Source organism: Rhineura floridana, chromosome 9, assembly GCF_030035675.1.
Source record: "Rhineura floridana isolate rRhiFlo1 chromosome 9, rRhiFlo1.hap2, whole genome shotgun sequence".
Lineage (NCBI taxonomy): Eukaryota > Metazoa > Chordata > Lepidosauria > Squamata > Rhineuridae > Rhineura > Rhineura floridana.
The window spans coordinates 90,531,958-90,551,174 of NC_084488.1; the positions used below are offsets into that span (position 1 = coordinate 90,531,958).

Sequence of the window (19,217 nt, forward strand, 5' to 3'; positions counted from 1 at the left end):
TCTGGTGTACAAAGCCCTATACAGCTTGGGACCAGGATACGTCTTATCCCTTATATACCCAGTCGATCACTGCACTCTATGGGTGAGGGCCTCCTTCAGATACCATCTTATCAGGAGGTCCGTTCTGCGCAACATAGGAAATGGACCTTTAGCTTGGCAGCACCTACACTGTGAATTCCCTCCCCTTAAATATTAGACAGGCGCCATCTCTGTTATCTTTTTGGTGCCTATTGAAGACCTTCCTCTTTCAACAAGCCTTTTAAGTTGAGGCTTTATCCCAGTCTGTGTCTGTGATGGAATTGCTTTTTAATATGTTTTTAAACCTTTTTTTAAGATGTCTTGAAAGTTTTTTAAAAACATGTTTTTAAAGACTTTTTGTTGTAATGTATTTTAAAGTCTGTTTTTATGATGTTTTAAAGTGTTTTTGGTGCTTTTGGTTGCTGCCCTGGGCTCCTGCTGGGAGGAAGGGCGGGATATAAATCAAATAATAAAAATAAATAAATAAATACAAGTAAAGAACTGCTATAAGATTAATAATTATCTTTATATGCAGGATAGGATCAACACTTTTATTTTTATGTTTTTGCCACATATATAATATGCCTTTTTCAGTGTTAATGTTAGGTGTTTTCTTTTCAATTTCACTGTCTCTTTCTACAGGCACTTTCTCCTAATAGCCAAAAAAGTAGCTGCTGTCTGGTTGACAGGACCTTCTCAGTTGTGGTTCCCCATCTATGAAATGCCTTCCCCGATGAGGTATGCCTGTCTTCCTCATTACTGAGTTTCAGGAGGAATTTGAAAACATTCCTGTATACCCAGGCATTTGATTGCTGAGAGATACCCACCATGGCAACCATGAAATTAATAACTGTGAGGGTATACAATTGCTTTAAAATGTTTTTAGATGTTCTAAGAGTTTTTAGATGGGCTTAAATTGTTTTAAATGTCCCAAATATATATTTTATTTTATATGGAACTGCTTTAACATCATGCTGTTTGATGACCTGGGGTCCTTTGAGAAGAAGGGCTCAATACAAATGTAATAAATATTCAACTAAGTCCTACTAGGAGTAGATCCACTGAAATTAATGAACCTAAGTTAGTCATGTCCATCAACTTCAGTGGGACTACTCTGAGTAGGAGTTTATTGAATGTAGTGGGAAGGTAAATAATGTGCTTTCATTATGATTCTATTTCTGGATGTCACAGCAGTTAATAGCGCTAGTCACACTAAGGATGGGTCAATTTCATTTTCTCATTTTCCATTCAAGTCCAGTTCTCCACATTTCCACATCAGTTTGCGATTTATTTATTCAGTTTTTAAAGTCCTCATGAAAATTCATTAGTATTTTAGTGTGAATTTCTTCTAATATCTCTATAACATATTTTTGTAAGCATCATGTTGCAATTTGCAACGCCACACACAGGTGGTCTGTGAACTATAGTGTGATGATATGGGTGGTGCAGAGTGGGCAGTGCCAGGTGCTGGCCTGGACAAGCCATGGAGCGACAGTCTGGGGCAGCTCCACAAGGCCTTGGCATCACTACTGCCATGCCTACAAAGCAAGAAACTTCTGTCCCCATGGGGGGGGCGAGCTTGCTACCCATCTGTATTGAGGTGGGATGAGGAGGAAGAGAGTGCCAGACTGAGCTGGAGAGCAAGCAGCAGTGCTAGGCACCAGCCTGGGCAAGCCACTGAGCAACAGGCCAGGGCAGCTCCGCAAAGCCTCATCATTGCTACCACCAAGCCTACAAAGCAAGAACCTTGGCAACCCATTGGGGGTGGGGGAGAATCTTGGAACCTGTTTGGGGTGGGAGGGAAACTTGTTTATGGGGAGGGGAGAGATCACCAGAGTGAACAGGAGAGTAACTGCAAGGCCTGAATCTTGGTAACCTATGGGGCAGGGAGAAGAGGAAGTTTTATGACCTGTTTGGGGGGAGGTTGCCTGCATGTGTTTGGGAGTACCTGGGGATGTGTGCATCCGTGCATGTTTGGGAGTCTGTGTGCGTGTGTGTATTGAGTGCCTCTATGTATGTGTGTGTGTGTGTGTACTTGGGAGTGTCCATGTGTGTGTTCATGTGAACATGCACAAACATGCCTCCCTGTGTGTGTGTATATATGTGCACATCTGTCTCTCTCTCTGTGTGTGCACACCTGGGTGTGTGGGTATATGCGCACATGTGTTTGGGAGGGCCTGTGTTTGTGTGGTGTGCACATGTGTGCATGCCTATGTGTGTGAGTGTATGTATGTGCACGTGCTCATCTGATGGTGTGTGTCCATGTGCACCTGGCTGTGTGTGCATATGTGCTTGTGTGTTTGGGAGGGCCTGTGTGTGCATATGTGTGTGTATGCGTGTGCACCTGGATACTTGTGCGTGTTTGGGAGGGCCAGCGTATGTGTGCGTGTGTGTTTGGGCGGTATTTTTGGTTTCGGGTATTTGTGTGTGTGGTATGCACATATGTGTGCATGTCGGTGTTGTGTGTCCGTGTGCACCTCTGTGTGTGTGTGTGTGTTTGGGAGTGTCTGGGTGTAGGGGTGTCAGCGTTGATGCACAAAACAAGCAGAGGTGAAGCCCCTAGTATACAGATATTTGTAAAGCAATTTCCCATAATATAATACATGTTTGTATGTCATTTTCACTAATATAGGCATTTTCATGCACACTTTGCACACAGCAAATGTGTTTTTGTACACATTAGTTGGCTGGAGAACTGCATTGCAAAAATTGGAAAAGTGCAAATTTCAAAAGGTGACCATGTTTTGGTTCACACATTGTTTTGGAAAGGGTGAATTAGGTAGGTAAACCTTTAAATGCAAATAGAATCAAATTTCTCCCCCAGCCCTGATTCACGTCAGTCATATGTTGGGCACTTACAGTTTGAAGCTGGAAAATGCCATGCGTCTTGCGCAACCCCCAATTCCACATCACAGGGCTAACTCCACCTTCTAATGACAGTACATTGAACAAAGCTGTCTGTAAAGGAATCCCTATATACAAGCAGGTGCCCATGCCTTGGGCTCCAGGTGATTCAGACACCTAACTCCAAGGAGTTCCTGATTACATGGAGGGGTTCGTTACAGAGAACCATGCTTAACATACAGCCATTGCAAGGCAGTGCCCTACTACTGAGTAACACCTGAATAGGACTAATATTGTAATGGAATTATCTAGCTTACAGCACAATTTTAACTATGTCTATTCAGGGGTGTAGTCGTCCAGGGTCTCGGGGGGGTCTTAGACCCCCTTTTGGGGGGGAGAAGGGTCCCTATGTCTCCAGCTTCCTCCAAGCCAATCAGCCTGAAAGGGGAGTGTGTTGGCCACTGAGAAGAGTCTTCTAACATGCTTCCTTGTTCTTTCCTGCTGATTGGAGCCACTTTTTCAGTAGCTAACCCTCTCCCCTTCCATGCTTATTGGCTTCTAGGGACTTCTGTTGTTGTGGGAGAAGTCATTAACAAAGATCTCGGTCTCAACCCAGCAGCAAAAAGGGGGAGAGGGGTGTGGCTGTGACTATATTGTAGGGACTCTGCACTTCTGAATTTGCCACTACCCTACCATGTTTATTCAAGTAAACCATGTTAAATGGTAAGTGGGTTATAATTTCAGCCTTTGTTAAGAAATATCGCAATGTATGCAGCTTGATAAGTAGGAAATTTATGAGGCTTCATGGAAATGTCTAGAAAATTATGCACTTTTACTTCAAACTTTTTGTTACAACTTTCATATGCAAATCTACTTGACAGAAACCACAACTGCAGCTTGCAATTTCACATGTTAAGTAATATTCATATTTTATTTATTTCAAATTATACTAAACTTTCAGATAGGTTTGAGACAAAGCATTGTAACTAGTGACATCATTTCTAGACAGTTCCCCCCCCCCTTAGAACACAAACACGTAGTGTGAGGAAAATGTGGTAAGAATTGTCTATAGGCTAGCTTAGCAATAGATACATATGTCAGGACAGTTATGTTTATTACTGTCTAGAAGATAATACTGGAATAGCCACAGATTTTCAACCATACAGTAAAATGATGGGAACTGTATGGCAATCATGAACAGACATTTGCCCAAATCCAGTGCATAATTATATGTGCATAAGTCCCAAGGAAATAAATTATATACAGTATACTGTAGATACATACAACTATACACTGGATTTTGGCCATTTTCATTGTTGCATCCACAAACTTCATGTCGTAAATAGGACATATTTACCTTAATATAAAAGACATTGATGTGGTATGATTTTTGTGTATTTCATCTTTCTCTTCTGTAACAGTAATATAAAGTTTCTAGGACTTTTATTTTATGTTTATGGGACTATCTTGGGAAAGATATTTATCCAGAAGTTTGGATGGCTGGAATTTGCATTTTAATTGTGCATTTAATCTGTAAATTTAGAAACCATTCATGCAAAGTTTTGTGGTGGCTTTGACTTTCAATTAGGCTATTCAGTAGACTTTTTTGGCCAAGATCCATAAAACTCTTTTCTACTGCAGATCCTAGAGGCAGAGAATTTACACCATTAACTACCATGGAAGATTTGGAATTTGAGCCAAAGAAACTAAAAACAATCAATTGTGAACCTATAAACTTTGACTAGGAAATGTTTTTGTTTTTGTTTTCAAACATTCACATCTATGATTTAACAAATAGGGAATATATTTCATAATGCCAAACATTCTGCTCTTAATGCCCAGTAACTCTGATATGAATTCTTCTAACAGGATACAATCCACCTTCACCAAAGTCCTTTTGGATAATAGTAAAGGCTTGCACCAAGCCAAGTGATTTGGTGACAGCTGCCACTAGACTGCAAGCATTATATATACTACAGACATAGATGGTAGAATGCATACCTCCACTGGCATGTTTGACAGAGCTTGATAGGTGTCTTCATGGTTAATAGATATCTTAAAAGTTGCCTTTTTGTTAGGCTCATCAAAGCAGGGAAAGGATTTCCGTGCATCTGTTGGCTCGTGATCAGTGGCTGCTATGCTCCTGAAATAAATGGTAGTTTCAAATCATTATTCACAAATGGATAACTGGATCAAGTATGAAGGTGATAAAATAAATCTTTCATATGAAAGAAATAAAAGGACAGGAGACTACTACTCCTATGGGTCATATCTGAACAGTCTAGAGACATCATTCTACAAAGTAAAACTTTAAAGAATAATCAGTTTTAAATTAAAACAAGCAATAAGATCAGCCTACATAACCGGTGAACTGGCAAGCCAAATACAGCTAACAACCATGTACAACTAACAACCATGTTTGTTTTTTAAAAAAAACTTTTTTCATTCCCAGTGAGCAAGGAAAAACAGATATATAAAGGTTGATTATCTTGGCTTGGCACATAGTGGATTGTGAAGGCCTAGATAAAACCATAATGAGAGGATCCAGAGGTATTCTGTAACTAAGGATGGAGGAATCTGTCAATTTGGCCCAGGAAGGAGTATAAAAGGACTTCCTGTCGCAGTGGAGCTTTGCTTGAGCAACAAGTTCACTCTGAGTTCTAGTGTGTCTGGTCCTGCTCAGCATTTTAGTGCCATTTTCTCCTAATATACACATAATTTCCCCTAATGCAATGCATTTTTGTACATTATTTTCACTAATATATGCATTTTTATGCTCTTTCCCCTCACATAGTTATTTTTGTACACATTTTGTTTTGATTGGAGAACTGCATTGCAAAATCTCAAAGGGTAGCTGCAGTTCAGTTTGATGGTTGTGGCTTTGGGAAGTGTGAATTAGGTAGGTTCATATTAAAATATGAACTGAACCAAATTTCTCCTCCAGCACTAGCTGTGACTAAGGGGGGCAATTTACCCAACCAAATGAATATACTTAGAATGCTGATTTGAATCCATGCAGAATTCTGTGTATGTTGAAACATTTATGTAGTTATGACATCATGCAGTGACTGTGCTGCTTAACAGCATTATGATATCACAGCTCAACCCAGTTTCAGGAACATTATGGTGGCATTTATTTATTTATGGCATTTCTAACCTGCCTCTCACTGTATGGTCCCAGGGCAGGAATACATGCAACAATAAATATCAGCAAAATTCAAATCACATTATTATACATTTAAGTCATCGTCATTTTAAATAATCACTATTATAATCATTAGTTTAAATCATCATTAAAATAATAACCATTCTAACAGTATACTGATAAAGAGAAATACACAATTTCATGTTTGGTAAACGTGGGCTGAGCAAAGTACTGACCTACTCTTATAACTGCTTCACACATCTAAAAAGCTGTGCAGTTTCACACATATTGCCAGCATGACTCTTCAGTCATGTGAATTATCCCTGTTCAACCACAATGTGGATCTGTTATTTTGACCCACGTTGTGTTCTTTCTCCAGGAAGACTACAATTCACACACACACACACACACACAAACGTACGTGTCTCTTATGAGTGATCAATGGCTTTAACCAGCTTGTCAAATCTAGCTGTAAAGAGCACACTCATAACAGGGACATTGATCACTCTGCGATAACCTTGCACATCTGCCTTTCATTGTTAATGGAACAGAGTATAATGGCCATTTTCACAGTCTGGAATACTGCTAGGATACAGCAAAATAAATTGCCATGGAACACCATTGATATAAATTGGTATGGTGATGTTTACCTTAACAGCTGGTACCAGAACTTCATAACTGTGTGGGTTATAAATGACTGAGGAAAATAGGGTCATTAAAATGGTTGCCAAGATCTACGTAAAATATCTGCTCCCTAAATGGAATCACACTCTTATCTATGTAGTGCTCCCTCAGTGATGGAGCATGATTGATAGGAGAATACAACTAAGTTGTCTCTTCAATTAATTTAAACAGCTGGTAGTTTTCCAACCACACGTCTGCAAATACTTTTCAGTTATATGAAAATAGGGATTTTTAACAGAAAAAAGTAATTAAGAGCAAAGGAACATTCCTGAAGATCTATAAGTTATCTTGACAGTCCATTTGTCAGTGGTCTTGCCTTTTTCCTATGACACCTTAAATGCTTAACTGATCATAAAGAACTTACAGCAGTTGCTTCAAACATGAATAAAAGCATATAGCTAGGGTTTGACTGTTTATGTGAGGTGCCAACCGAATGGTGGGGATGTTGTTGAAAAGATGGCCATAAAGATGGGCTTTGGATGCCAGTACTGGCAAGTATAAGTCCACAACGGAGTCTGGAAAAAGCAGGTCAGGCAGGGGGCTGGAACAAAAAGCCAGGACAGGAGACTCTCAGACCAGGTAGTTGTGCCCATTTGAAGGTTCCAGGTATCAACCCAAGGTAGCTATCAGACACAACCCAAGGTAGCTATCAGCATATTGTAGCAAACCCCTGATAGCAAACCCATACCAGGTTTCTATGAATAAGTCTGTCACTGTATGTGGGTAATACCTGGGCACAATTTTGGATTCAACAGAGTATTAATAGTCTGGGATATTTAGGTCATGCGCTTCCATGGGAACTAATTGGTAGACAATCCTCCTTAAGTCTTCTAAATGGGGCTAAAGCAGGCCTTCCCCCACTGACTAGGTAAAGGTGAAAGTGAGCAAAGGGCAGACTGCAATTTTGAAGCAGACCTTAGCCCTCTTCAGGCATTATTTCAATGAAATCATGTTCAAGGCAGAAGACCATATGTGACAGCCCCAACCCTTCCACTCTGAATCTTGATGCATTCAGCAGTAATATCTGAGTGGGGCTTATAAACATGTTTGCTTGGACACACTGACAAGCTTCCCCACAATCGGGAACCCTGTGTGATCAGGGTTCCTGATTTGGGGAGACTTTTAAGCATGTTTAGTGAAGCCCCATTCAGACTTTGCCACTGAATGTGGCAAGGTTGGGAATGGGGACAGGACACACAGACCCATGCTTCAGACACACTTCCACATTAATAACACCTGAAGAGTGCTGAAGAGATCAGAGCTTTGGGGCTCTGGAAGCTAAGAGCAATTTGAATTACTAGCTGCCTCTCTCTGGAGATCTGAGGAGGCAATGAATATGGCAGTCTGTTGACGTGTTTAAACTATTCCCCCACCAGATGGTCCATCACACCAAGTAAGCTTTGCAAGATGAATGTCGATCATAGCTCCAACTGTTAGAAGTGCAAAAAAGAACCAGGCACCCCCTCACTTTTATGTGCTCCACTGCAACCACTTGCTGGGCAGACATTTGAAAACCATTTGATTTTATTACACGAGTAATACTAAAGTTTGATAGCTTCTAAGCAGTTATACAATGTCACCTGCAAGTAGGTCTTATGGGTTTACAAAATGCCCAAATATCGTATCAGGAGCTACAGGGCAAAATTTTAATAAGTGATTGTTTTTAAAGCAGGACTCTCGCTTCTGAGGTTCTTCCACCCTTACAGTCCACTACCAGTAAGAAAGGAACCTTATGGCTTATGTACCATGTGACAATGCAGGTGGTCTATCTTGTTTATTATTCATTATTATTATTTATTTATTACATTTGTACCTCACCTTTCCTCCAAGAAACTCCAAGGAGTTTTTTTATAGACTGAAAGGGTGCAGGTAGTGATGGAGGGGAAACTCATTTGGTTCTCATTTCAATGCAAATTTTCCAAATTTGTACTTTCTGAATTAATACATAGATCAAAATACAGCTCTCCTTTGAAATTTGCACTTGTCTGACTTTTGTGATATAGCTCTTCAGTGCATACAAAAACATGTATATTAGTGAAAATAAGATACATTCTATTGCAAAATAATAATAATAATAATAAAATGTTATTTGTTAGTCGCCTATCTGTCCGAGCTAACGGACACTCTAGGCGACGTACAACAATATAAATACAATATACAATCAAAAAGCCACAATTATCAATTAATCTAAAACCATCCTTCAATTAATACATCATAAAAACTAATCCACCCCAGAAATCCTATAGGCCTGTCTGAATAGCCAGGTCTTTAAGGCCCGGCGAAAACCCATCAGGGAGGAGGCATGTCGAAGGTCAAAAGGAAGTGAATTCCAAAGGGTGGAGGCCACAATCGAAAATGCCCTCTCTCTGGTCCGCACCAGCCTAGCTGTTTTGACTGGTGGGACCGAGAGAAGGTCTTGTGAGGCTGATCTTGTCTGGCGGCATAATTGGTGATACTGGAGGTGTTCCTTCAGATAAACTGGGCCGAAACCCTATAGGGTTTTAAAGGTTAACACCAACACCTTGAATTGGGCCCGGAAAACAAATGGTAACCAGTGTAGGTCTACCAACACTGGAGTGATATGATCCCGGCTTATACTAGGCAAAATTGTGTAGAATATATATATATGGAGGAATGTGCATGGAAATGCATACAAATTTTCATGCTGACTTTTTTTTTTAATCACAATGGAGTGAAGTAAACTTAAGACTGGAAACATGAAAAACTGAGAGAAACCAAAACTGACAGTTTTGTCCATCCTAGGTCCAATCCCCATCAAATAAATGGGGGCAATGTAACATCATACTTGCATATGGCTCCCATTCATTCATTTCAAGCGATGGAGAAGACCTGCCCATTAGATTATGGCAATGATGACAACGGTGAAAAGTTCTCTGTGTTGTATTTCCCAAGGGCTGATTAAAAATAAATAAATCTGAGGCCATGCCTTCTCTCTTTGCATGGAGCAAATGGCAATAAAAGATGAAATATTGTAGATCGCCCTCAAACTGTATTATGTGGAGTTATAATAAAGCTCTGCCTTTTCTTCAACGCTTGTCCTGCCCTTGTTGTTTGTATTAGAATGTCCAGGCCTTACAAATGAGAACCAGAAAGTGAGAAATGGGTAAATACACTGAATACTAATGTGCATCTGTGACTGCATCCAGCTGTTGTTCCCAAAATAAAGCATAACCGAAGCTGTGACAAATTACCTTTTTCTTTTTTGGCCAAACAGATTTTCAGTGAAATTGCCAGCCTAATACAGTACACAACCCAACTGGAAACTAAAGTCACACCCATACATCTAAAGCACATGGTTTCTCCTAAAGAATCTTGGAAACTATAGTTTACCCCTAACAGAGCTACCATTCCCAGCACTCTTAACAAACTAGTTTCCAGGATTTGTATGGTGTGATTGTGACCTAAATTACGGATTAAGCCCTTAAGGGGGCTATTGATCAAGTTGTTCATGTCTCTTCCCCACCCCCAGTATAAATTAGTAAAAAGAAATTAGACTAACTGATATTGAATATATAACACACACCCCGAGTCATTTCAAAAGGAAGATTAAGATCAATTAATGGCTGCTATGTTTTACACCCCATAATCTGCCACCTCCTCAACTGATTTCCTGTGAAACAGGGATGCCTCCTCTTCTGCTGCCTGCTAATATAGCCTGCTTATTCTCATATGCAGTTGAGACCTGGTCACTCATCACTAGGCGAGTGGATCAGGAAAAATCCAAGGAAAATATCCATGGAAGAGTATTAATACAGAGGCCATTGACGTTAGTATTTCTTAATGGCATCTGTGTGCAGATTGACTAAAGACACAGATGGAGAGTGTTTCAAGAGGTGCTTGCTATGAGTTAAGAGTCAGTCATAAGTTACATAAAACAAACCCTGTTTTGTTTCTGGTTTTGTCTACTTAACCTCCTCTACTCTGTGTGTATCTATCCTGCTCTGTTTCAGGGTATGCTGATTCACATTCTGATGGCTGTTTCTTCATTGTAAAGCTCACATCCATACCATACATTTAAAGTGCTTTAACAGTCATGACTTCCCTCAAAGAATCTTAGGAACTGCAGTTTGTTAAGGGTGCTGACCTCACAGAGCTACAACTCCCAGCATCCTTAACCAAGCTACATTTTGCAGGATTTTCCATGACTGTTAATATGGTATAAGAATACTTACAACGTATGGTGCGCTGATGTGACCCAAGTGTCACTGAGTTACTCCTCTTTTCAGTTGAGAAAGATCTGTTAGATATCCTAAACTCTCACAGAACTACAGTTTTCGAGGAAGACTGATCATTCCAGGCTATTGCCTTTAAGCTCACTTTTCTGTCAATAAAATGGTGCTGCCAAATAGCTATTTACAGGATATTATCAAGAGAAATATCATACTGTTCTGAAGCATCTATTAAAATCTCAGTGCAAGAAAGGCCAGACTGGGGAGTTTATCCTTGTCTAGCTAAATAAGGTCATGAAGAACCACACGGTTTGTTTCTGGATAGTGCTCTTTTGGCTTTGATAACAAAGAGCAAAAATATCTCCAGTCACACTCCTTCTTCAGTCTTCAGGCTTGCCTACCTATAATTCAAAGCAGATGTGGGAGAGAAGGTCAAGATCTCACTCAGATACATCTGGTTATTAAGCCAGCCAACTATTCCTGATGCTACTCTGATTTTAATTTAAGACCATGGGGGGGAGCGGGAGGGGGGCAAGGAGGTTTGCAAGATATATAGTGCAGTTCTATGAAGTCCTACTATATTCAGTGGGGTTATACCCATGAAAGTGTGGTCAAGATTGCAGTCTTAGGCTGCGATCCTGACTATATGCAAATGTAATTCACAGAGGAAGAACTTACTTCCAACTGAACAGGACTGAAGAGTTATGTCTGTTGGAAGGAGATCTCTACACTGCACAATGTAGTGTGTTATGGAGGACTAATCCTCTGTAATAACACAGATCAATGATGTGGAAACTTTTAGGACCATAGGAAGCTGCCATATATTGAGTAAGACCATTGGTCCGTCATAGTTCAGTATTGTTTACACTGATTTGCATAAACTCTCAGGGTTTCAGACAAGAGTCTCTCCCATCCTTACCTCAAGATATTGGGAGTTGAACCTGGGACCTTCTGCATGCAAAGCAGATGCTCTAATATTGTGCTACAGCCCTTCCCAACTAAATTTAAAACATTTAGCTCAACAGCCTTCTTTCCTTTTAGGGCAACCTTCTGAGGGCCACATGCCAGTGATGAGTAGGGCCAGAGGCAAAAGTGGGTGGAGCAAAAATGCAGATTTTACCTTTGTACAGTTGGCTTATTTCTACACACACTCACACACTCCTCTCTACCCTCCATCCAGACAAGCAGGAAGTATTATCAGAGTTCAAGGACAAATTCTAGCCAGGCAAAAACACTCAGGGTTCAAAGCAGAGCCAGTGAGAGGAGAATCTTGGGGGTAGGCAATGAACTTGGGGAGAGTTCCAAGGACCAGACAGAGGTATCCTGTTGTAGATGCTAATATTTTGTATGGCTTTAACTAGATACATTTGCTATAGAGAAAAATGAATGCAGAATTTCTAAGGGATGTGATTATGGACTAGGTGATAGGATTAGGAGAAGAAAGGTGAATGAAAGAAAGTATGAAGTACATAGTGTAATATACAGATCCCACTGCCAGCACAAAAGGAAGTCAAACTAGCCCACACAGGCTGTAATCTTAAGTATATGTCATACTGAAAAGCAGAACCAAAATGATCATTGGGCTGAAACCACTTCCCTATGAGGAAAGATTGCAACATCTTGGTCTTTTTAGTTTAGAAATGAAGCAAGTAAGAAATGGACATGATGGAGGTGTCTAACAGCATGCACTGTGTGTAGGAAGTGGATGGAAATCAGTTTTTCTCCTTCATTCATAATACTAGAACCCAGTGGCATCCAACGAAGCTGAATTTTGGGAGATTCAGGACTGACAAAAGGAAATAATCCTTTACAGAGTTAAACTACGGGATTTGCGATCACAAGATGTAGCAATGGTCATCAACTTGAATGGCTTTAAAGGGAGAAATTCATGGAAGATAAGCCTACCAGTAGCTGCTAGCTATGATGGCTATTTACCACTTCCAGTATCAGACAGAGTATGCATCTGAATACCAGTTGCTGGGGAGCACAAATCGGTAGAGTACAACTGCAATCCTGTCTTGCTTGTATGCTTCCCATGGGCATCTGGCTGGCCACTGTGAAAACAGGATGCTGGACTAGATAGGCCTTTGACCTTATCCTACAGGGCTCTTACTATGTATAAGAGCCTGTTATTGCTAGAGCCAAGACCACTGAAAATGTCGTTCCTGCCTCAGCCAGCAACTGCCATCTGTAAGTTGCTGCAGTCAGGAGGATGGGACACAGCAGAGAAGGTCCCATCCATTCTGCCTCTGGCACATTGCTGCAAACTACTTTGCAGCAGCAAACAGTGTCTCAGTGCTGCCGTATTGCTGCCAAATATGTCTACGTGAAGAGAGGAATATCAGAACATAGAAAGCTACTTTATACTGAATCAGACCATTGGTCTATCTAGCTCAGTCTACACTACACTAACTGGCATGGACTTTCAGAAATGGGTCTCCCCACCACCACCTCCACCACCAAGAGGCACCAAGAATTGAACCCTGGGACCTTCCACATAGAAAGCTGATGATGTTCTGCCATTCATCTACAACCTTTCCTTGCACATATTTTGCAGGCCACAAAAAGAAAAGAGGGCCTGTTTGCTTATTTCTAAGCTTCCTTGAGCACTTTTCTGGAAAGGCAAGGTAGACATTTATTGCAAAAATAACAAGAATTCTTACAACTTTCAAATAAATGTATTTAGATTAGACTGCCAGACCAGGAACAGATTCTTGTCCATTATTTTAGAGGGAGCTTACAGTCTTAATTGTCTTGACACATTTAAATGCACATTCCAGTGGCCAACATCACAAAGAATAGATAAATAAGGATAATTCCACATGACAAAAATGTGGCCTCTGATCGGCACTGCAGAAATAATATGTGCTGATTTTATGACCAGAATTCTGTAAATATGGGGAGAATTAGTAAACAAAAGTAAACACACTTCTCAAAATTCAGAATGACATTAGGAATGATTTACTTGCCCATCCCACCCAGTTGCAATCTTCCTTAACACTCATTAAATTCATTTGAAAGTACAGTTTTATGGTGAGAAGGGAGAAGGTGAGAGAGAGGGAAAGAGAGACAGAGGCAGAGAGAAACTCTGAGCAAAAAGGAAAAGCAGAAATATGTTGGGAAAAATAGATTTACTTGTTCTTTCCATCCTCCACATAGGTTGTTCTATAAAATCCAACCAGGGATCCATTCAAATGGCCTTGAAATTCCATGCTCAGGAAATAGATGTCATTTTCACTGGTAGGGGAGAGCTCTTCTGCTGCCTCCACCACCACATATTCCTGCGGTTTGTACTCAAAGCAACCCTTTAGGGTAATTGACTGGCCTGATGATTTCATGAGCAAAGGCATCTGGGTAATCTTAGTCTCTCTGAGGTGAAGCCACAAGTGCCTGGTCAGGTTTTCCAACTTGATGGAGATATTAACTTTTCCAGTGTAACGATCCTCTTCCATCTCAGGCTTCAGCTCCAGGTCATAATGAATTGGACTAATGTAGGAGGGCAGTCTGAAATATTTCCAGTCTCCATTGTCATTATTCTGAGCTGGGCAATGGTCTTTCTCCACTGGAGTGGGGCCCGTGGTGGGAGATTCCGGTGACCCCTGCCCATTGTCTTCTGAAGGGCGGCAGTCCTGCGGTCTTAATCCCAGTCCCAGTCCCAGTCCTAAAATTAAACCTACAGCAACTATCACACCACAAATGATGGCCACATGCTTGTTCTCCATGCAGTACCTTTTGGATGACTTGTCTTCCAAATCCATTCTCTGCATCTCCTCTCCCCCTGCACCTAAGTTGTATATTAAATGGTTGACAAAGGCTTTTTTAAGCAACAGTGCTGTAGCCTTTTAAACATATATACGTATCGGTTCAGCAGGCTCTGTTTATGTTAAATAGTCTCTCTCTGTCTGTCTCTCTGTCTCTCTCTCACTCTTCCTTTCTTGGTCTCACTTCCCAGCCACTTCCCTCCTTGACGCTCAGTTCATTTTTTAAAAAACGTTTATCCAAAGGAAAGTGACCCGTAAAGAAGGATTCGGCTAGAGAGCAGAGACAGAGGAAACTGACACAGAAGAACATTGTAGCTGCTGCTCCTGGTTTTATAAGCCCTGTAACCCCACCCCCAACTGCTCCTGCTCTGGTCAGAGTTAAATATAAAACAGTGCTGTGTTAATCAGCAGTTGGGAGACGATCAAATGCCAAGGCTCAGTCAGCAGCTTTCCAAAAGAGAGATCATAGACTGACAGGGGTGTAACTGCTCAGAAACCTCAACCTTTGTCACTCGCTACCTCTGGTTTTCCCCTCTTGCATCCTTTATGAGCAAGGATGTCCTTGAACTTCCACCTCAGATATTTGTGCAAGAAAAATGTTCTTTGTTTCCCCCCTCCCCCTATTTCTCCCTCTCTTAAAAACCACATGTCTCTTTCTATTTGGGTTTTCTCTGTCTTGAGTTATGGAGTTTTATCCCCTCCCCACCCCCACTTCCCGCTCTGTTATTCTGTGTGGTTATAGAAAGAACACTTGGCCATAAAAGAAATCTCTTTTTGCTTAAGACTGTAAACATTGGCTCTTAGTGTGCACAGAAAGCCAAATGCAATCTTCAAGAGTCCATTTCGATTTGCGCACCAAGCAGACAATCAGCTAAGGATGTACATTCCCAATTTTCCTATTTATAGTTAATTCATTTTGTGTAAACAGATAATTAAGAGAAAGTGAATGGTGTGATCAGCTAGTTTGCATGTCACAATATGAAGCTTTGCAATAGTCTTGTATTAGACTTCTTCTAATGCACTCATAGGTGTTCATGGGGTAGTGGAGACAAGGGGGCAGGTGTCTCCCCACCTTGGATGAACCAAAACTCCCAGATTCCACTTTTTTTTAAGAAAGAGGACATTTCTAGAATTTGTGGAATTTGAAGTGTGAGGCATAATGTACATCCTCCCTCCCCCACCCCAGGAAAAACCTGCAGACACCCATAAATGCACTCCTCAATATTTATTCAGAAATAAGCCCTGCTGCGTTCATTGGAGTTACTCACATGTGTGGATGTGACTGGACACAACAGGATTTATTTCCCATTCCCTGTGATCACATATGTAGAATAAAGCTCCATAGTTAATTTTACCAGTGAAAACTCTTTGGAGCTTTTTTGTTGCTTTTACTGATCCCACTCCCTTTCTTATGGACATCTAACAGCATAGCACTTCAGTGCTGGTAAGAGGTTAAAGAAAAGCTATAGACAACCCATTTATAACTCTCTAGTCTCCACACATCAAACAGATTGTGGCATGCACTATTGCTTCATAACATCATGACCACAGTGTATTAGATCATAAGTGCAGCTAAGGGCTGTTTGGTATATTTCTAGATTCCTATACAGAGGTCATTTCTGTATATTATTTTGACTTCTCCCATAATCCAGCAGAAAGGATCAATTAAGGCAATTGAAAAGAAATGTAGAATGTCACAAGTCACACACACATGTAGAGATCATCACTGATCCACATGCAGGATTAATGTGAACAGCAACATAGAAATTACTTGCATGTAGTAATTCTGTAATGAACGAATCCAATACTCTTAGATTGTCCTGTTCATCATGACTGCCACTGAAATCTCATTGATGTTTCCACTGAAATCAATAGGATTTAAGTCATAACTAATTTTTCATATTGATTTCAGTGGGACCTAAGTACAGTTAATTTAGTCTGGATCCAGACCATTAGAAACAGCTAGAACAGGACATTATACATCATGTTCCACTAACAGTGCAATCCTATACAAGTCTATTCAGAAGCTATGAAGTATGCAGTGATGGGGCTTACTGTATAAGAGCATATGAAGAACCCTTCTGTATTAGACCAAAGACCCATCAAATCCAGTGTTCTGTACCCACATTGTCCAACCAGATGCTTGTAAGAGACCCACCAGCAGCACATGAGCACAATAATACTCTCCCACTTGTGTTCCTCCACAACTTGTATTCAGAAACATACAGCCTCTGACACAGGAGGAAATATATAGCCAGCATGACTAGTAGCCAGTTATAGCCCTTATACTTCATGAATGTGTCTAATCCCCTTTTAAAGTTGTCCAGTTGGTGGCCATCTTGTGGTGAAGCCATGTTGATTCTTCTTCAACAAACTGCTCTTCTATAGGCTTGATAATTTTATCTTTAATAATACTTTCCATCAATTTACCCAGAATAAATATTAAAGTAGCTGGCCTGCAATTTCCTGGATTCCCTCTGGATCTCTTTTCAAAACTGATATTACATTGGCCAGCAGTTTCCAGTCCTCTGATTCAGAGACTGATCTTAGGGGTATGTTACATATTTTTGTTAGAAGTTCAGCAATTTCACATTGGAGTTCAAGAACTCTTGGATGTATACCATCTGGATTTGTCTGTTTTGAATTTGTCAATACGTTCTACAGCTTCATAATCTTGTCACTACTATTTGTCCCAGTTCCTCAAATGTCCATTCAAGCACAGGTAGCTGCCCTACATCTTTTATAGGAAAGACAACCACAAAGAATACATTCAGCTTCTTTGCAATCTCCAATATAATTCCAAATGCAGAAGACATGAGCAATTAGGCACTTTCTGTCAAGCATGGTGAGAATGTCTGTAATGTTAAATAAAAATGGGGAGATGCTGTCATAAAAGGGATCTTAATACGGAGGCCAATACCAGTGCCCTTCCAATGCCAAACAGCAGTTTTGGAGCAATTTTTATCAAGACCATGTAGGGGGAGGGGACAGACTCATCAAAACCTTCCCCATGAGTCATAGTTTCAACTGGGTCCTCCCACACCATACATTTAAAGCACACTTAACACATGTTAAGAGAGAGCCAGTGTGATGTAGTGGTTAAGGTGTTGGACTACGACCTGGGACACCAGGGTTTGAATCCCCACATAGCCATAAAGCTCACTCGGTGACCTTGGGCCAGTCACTCTCAGTCTCATGAAAACCCTATTCAGAATCGACTTGCATTTACATTTTTAAACACATGTGGTTTCCCCCATGAATCCTGTGAAGTGTAGTTCGCTAAGAGTGCTGCTAATTGTAGCTTTCTGAAGGGTAAATGATAGTTCCCAGGATTCTTTGAGGGACACCATGTGTTTTAAGGTTGCAATCCAATACACACCTACCTGGGAGGAAGTCTCACTGAACCCAATGGAGCTTACGTCTGGGTAGACATGTATTGGATTGCACTGTAAATGTGTGTGAAATGTGCTTTAAAAGTATGGTGGCAATGTGACTGAACAAAACCCAGGTTTTTCATGTGTCTTCTAGTTTGGCCTTCAGTTGATCCTCTTGGGCATTCTGAAACAAGATCACCTAGTACACCCACACAAACACTTGCTTTTTCTCCCATTACTAGCAGTCTAAAATTGCATGGGCTGCTAAATGGAAATGTTTTGTCCTGATTGGTTTGCCAAAGTGTGGGAGGTTTGTGTTCATGCACAAAGTTATTTATTCATTTGTTACATTTTTATCCTGCCTTTCTACCAAATGGTGGTGGAAAGCGCAATAATACAGATATAATAATATACAATGGACTTCCCAGGAGGATCCCTCCGCCTGTGCAACCTCTGAGACGGCTGTCGTCTTGGATGAAACTTTTTCAGCTATAAATCCAGTCAGAAAAGTTTTTTTTTGACTGGGGATAATTTCTTCCGGATAAGGAAGAAACGTGAGATCTCCCACACAGCTTTGTTGTGATTGTTGGAGACTGGAATTCGTCAGAATTGTCTGTGAAAGAAGGTCTTCCAGCAGCTCGAACGGAGCGAGGATTTTTAGCTAGCTCAGCTGAACAAGTGATCCGTGTTTTTTTTCTCTTTAAAAAAATACGGACTAGCAGGCAAGCATTCTCCAGTCTACGATTATCACTTTCTTATCTATACAGCTAAAGAGATTTGTCAAAGGAACAGCAATTAAGATAACCTAGGTGAGTCAAAACTCCTTCTCTTTTACTCACGGAATTAAGGGGGAAGAAAATAAAAATAGCCTATCTTTTTGTTATTGCAAAAAGCTGACATGGAAAATAGCATTATAAAGATTACAACGAATGAGGGGTTTCTGATTGGAAGAGATTTTTGATTTATAAGACTTCTGTGTAACATAAGTCTGGGACTATTTTTTCTGATCTACTTTTTTTTTTGACGAATCTGCTCACTCTTTCTGCTACTAGTTATTTGTACGCTGTGAACTAAAGCTGTTTTTGCACTTCTGGGCATTTAAGAGATAAGAGCTGTCTAGAGTGTGACACCAGTTGGTTTGAAAGATTAACTCCTTTGTAACTGGATAAAGAAATAAACTGCTCTTTGCTTGGGACATTGA

At 40.5% G+C, this 19,217-nt stretch overlaps 1 protein-coding gene across 2 annotated transcripts in view; it reads right to left on the reverse strand.

Annotated features, from left to right (window-relative positions):
* The window catches only part of ENPEP (glutamyl aminopeptidase), an 83,041-nt gene extending 68,086 nt beyond the window's left edge, over positions 1–14,955 (reverse strand). The window contains exons 1-2 of one of the 2 annotated variants that reach the window (XM_061585392.1): positions 14,611–14,955; positions 4,864–5,005 (exon numbers count right to left, since the gene is read on the reverse strand). In XM_061585392.1, coding sequence (XP_061441376.1) covers positions 4,864–5,005; positions 14,611–14,648 — 180 coding nt within the window. In that variant the 5' untranslated portion in view covers positions 14,649–14,955. Of the gene's footprint in view, positions 1–4,863; positions 5,006–14,016 lie in introns of both variants that reach the window. The other variant, XM_061585391.1, reaches the window with a different exon arrangement.
* Positions 14,956–19,217: the final 4,262 nt, after the last annotated feature.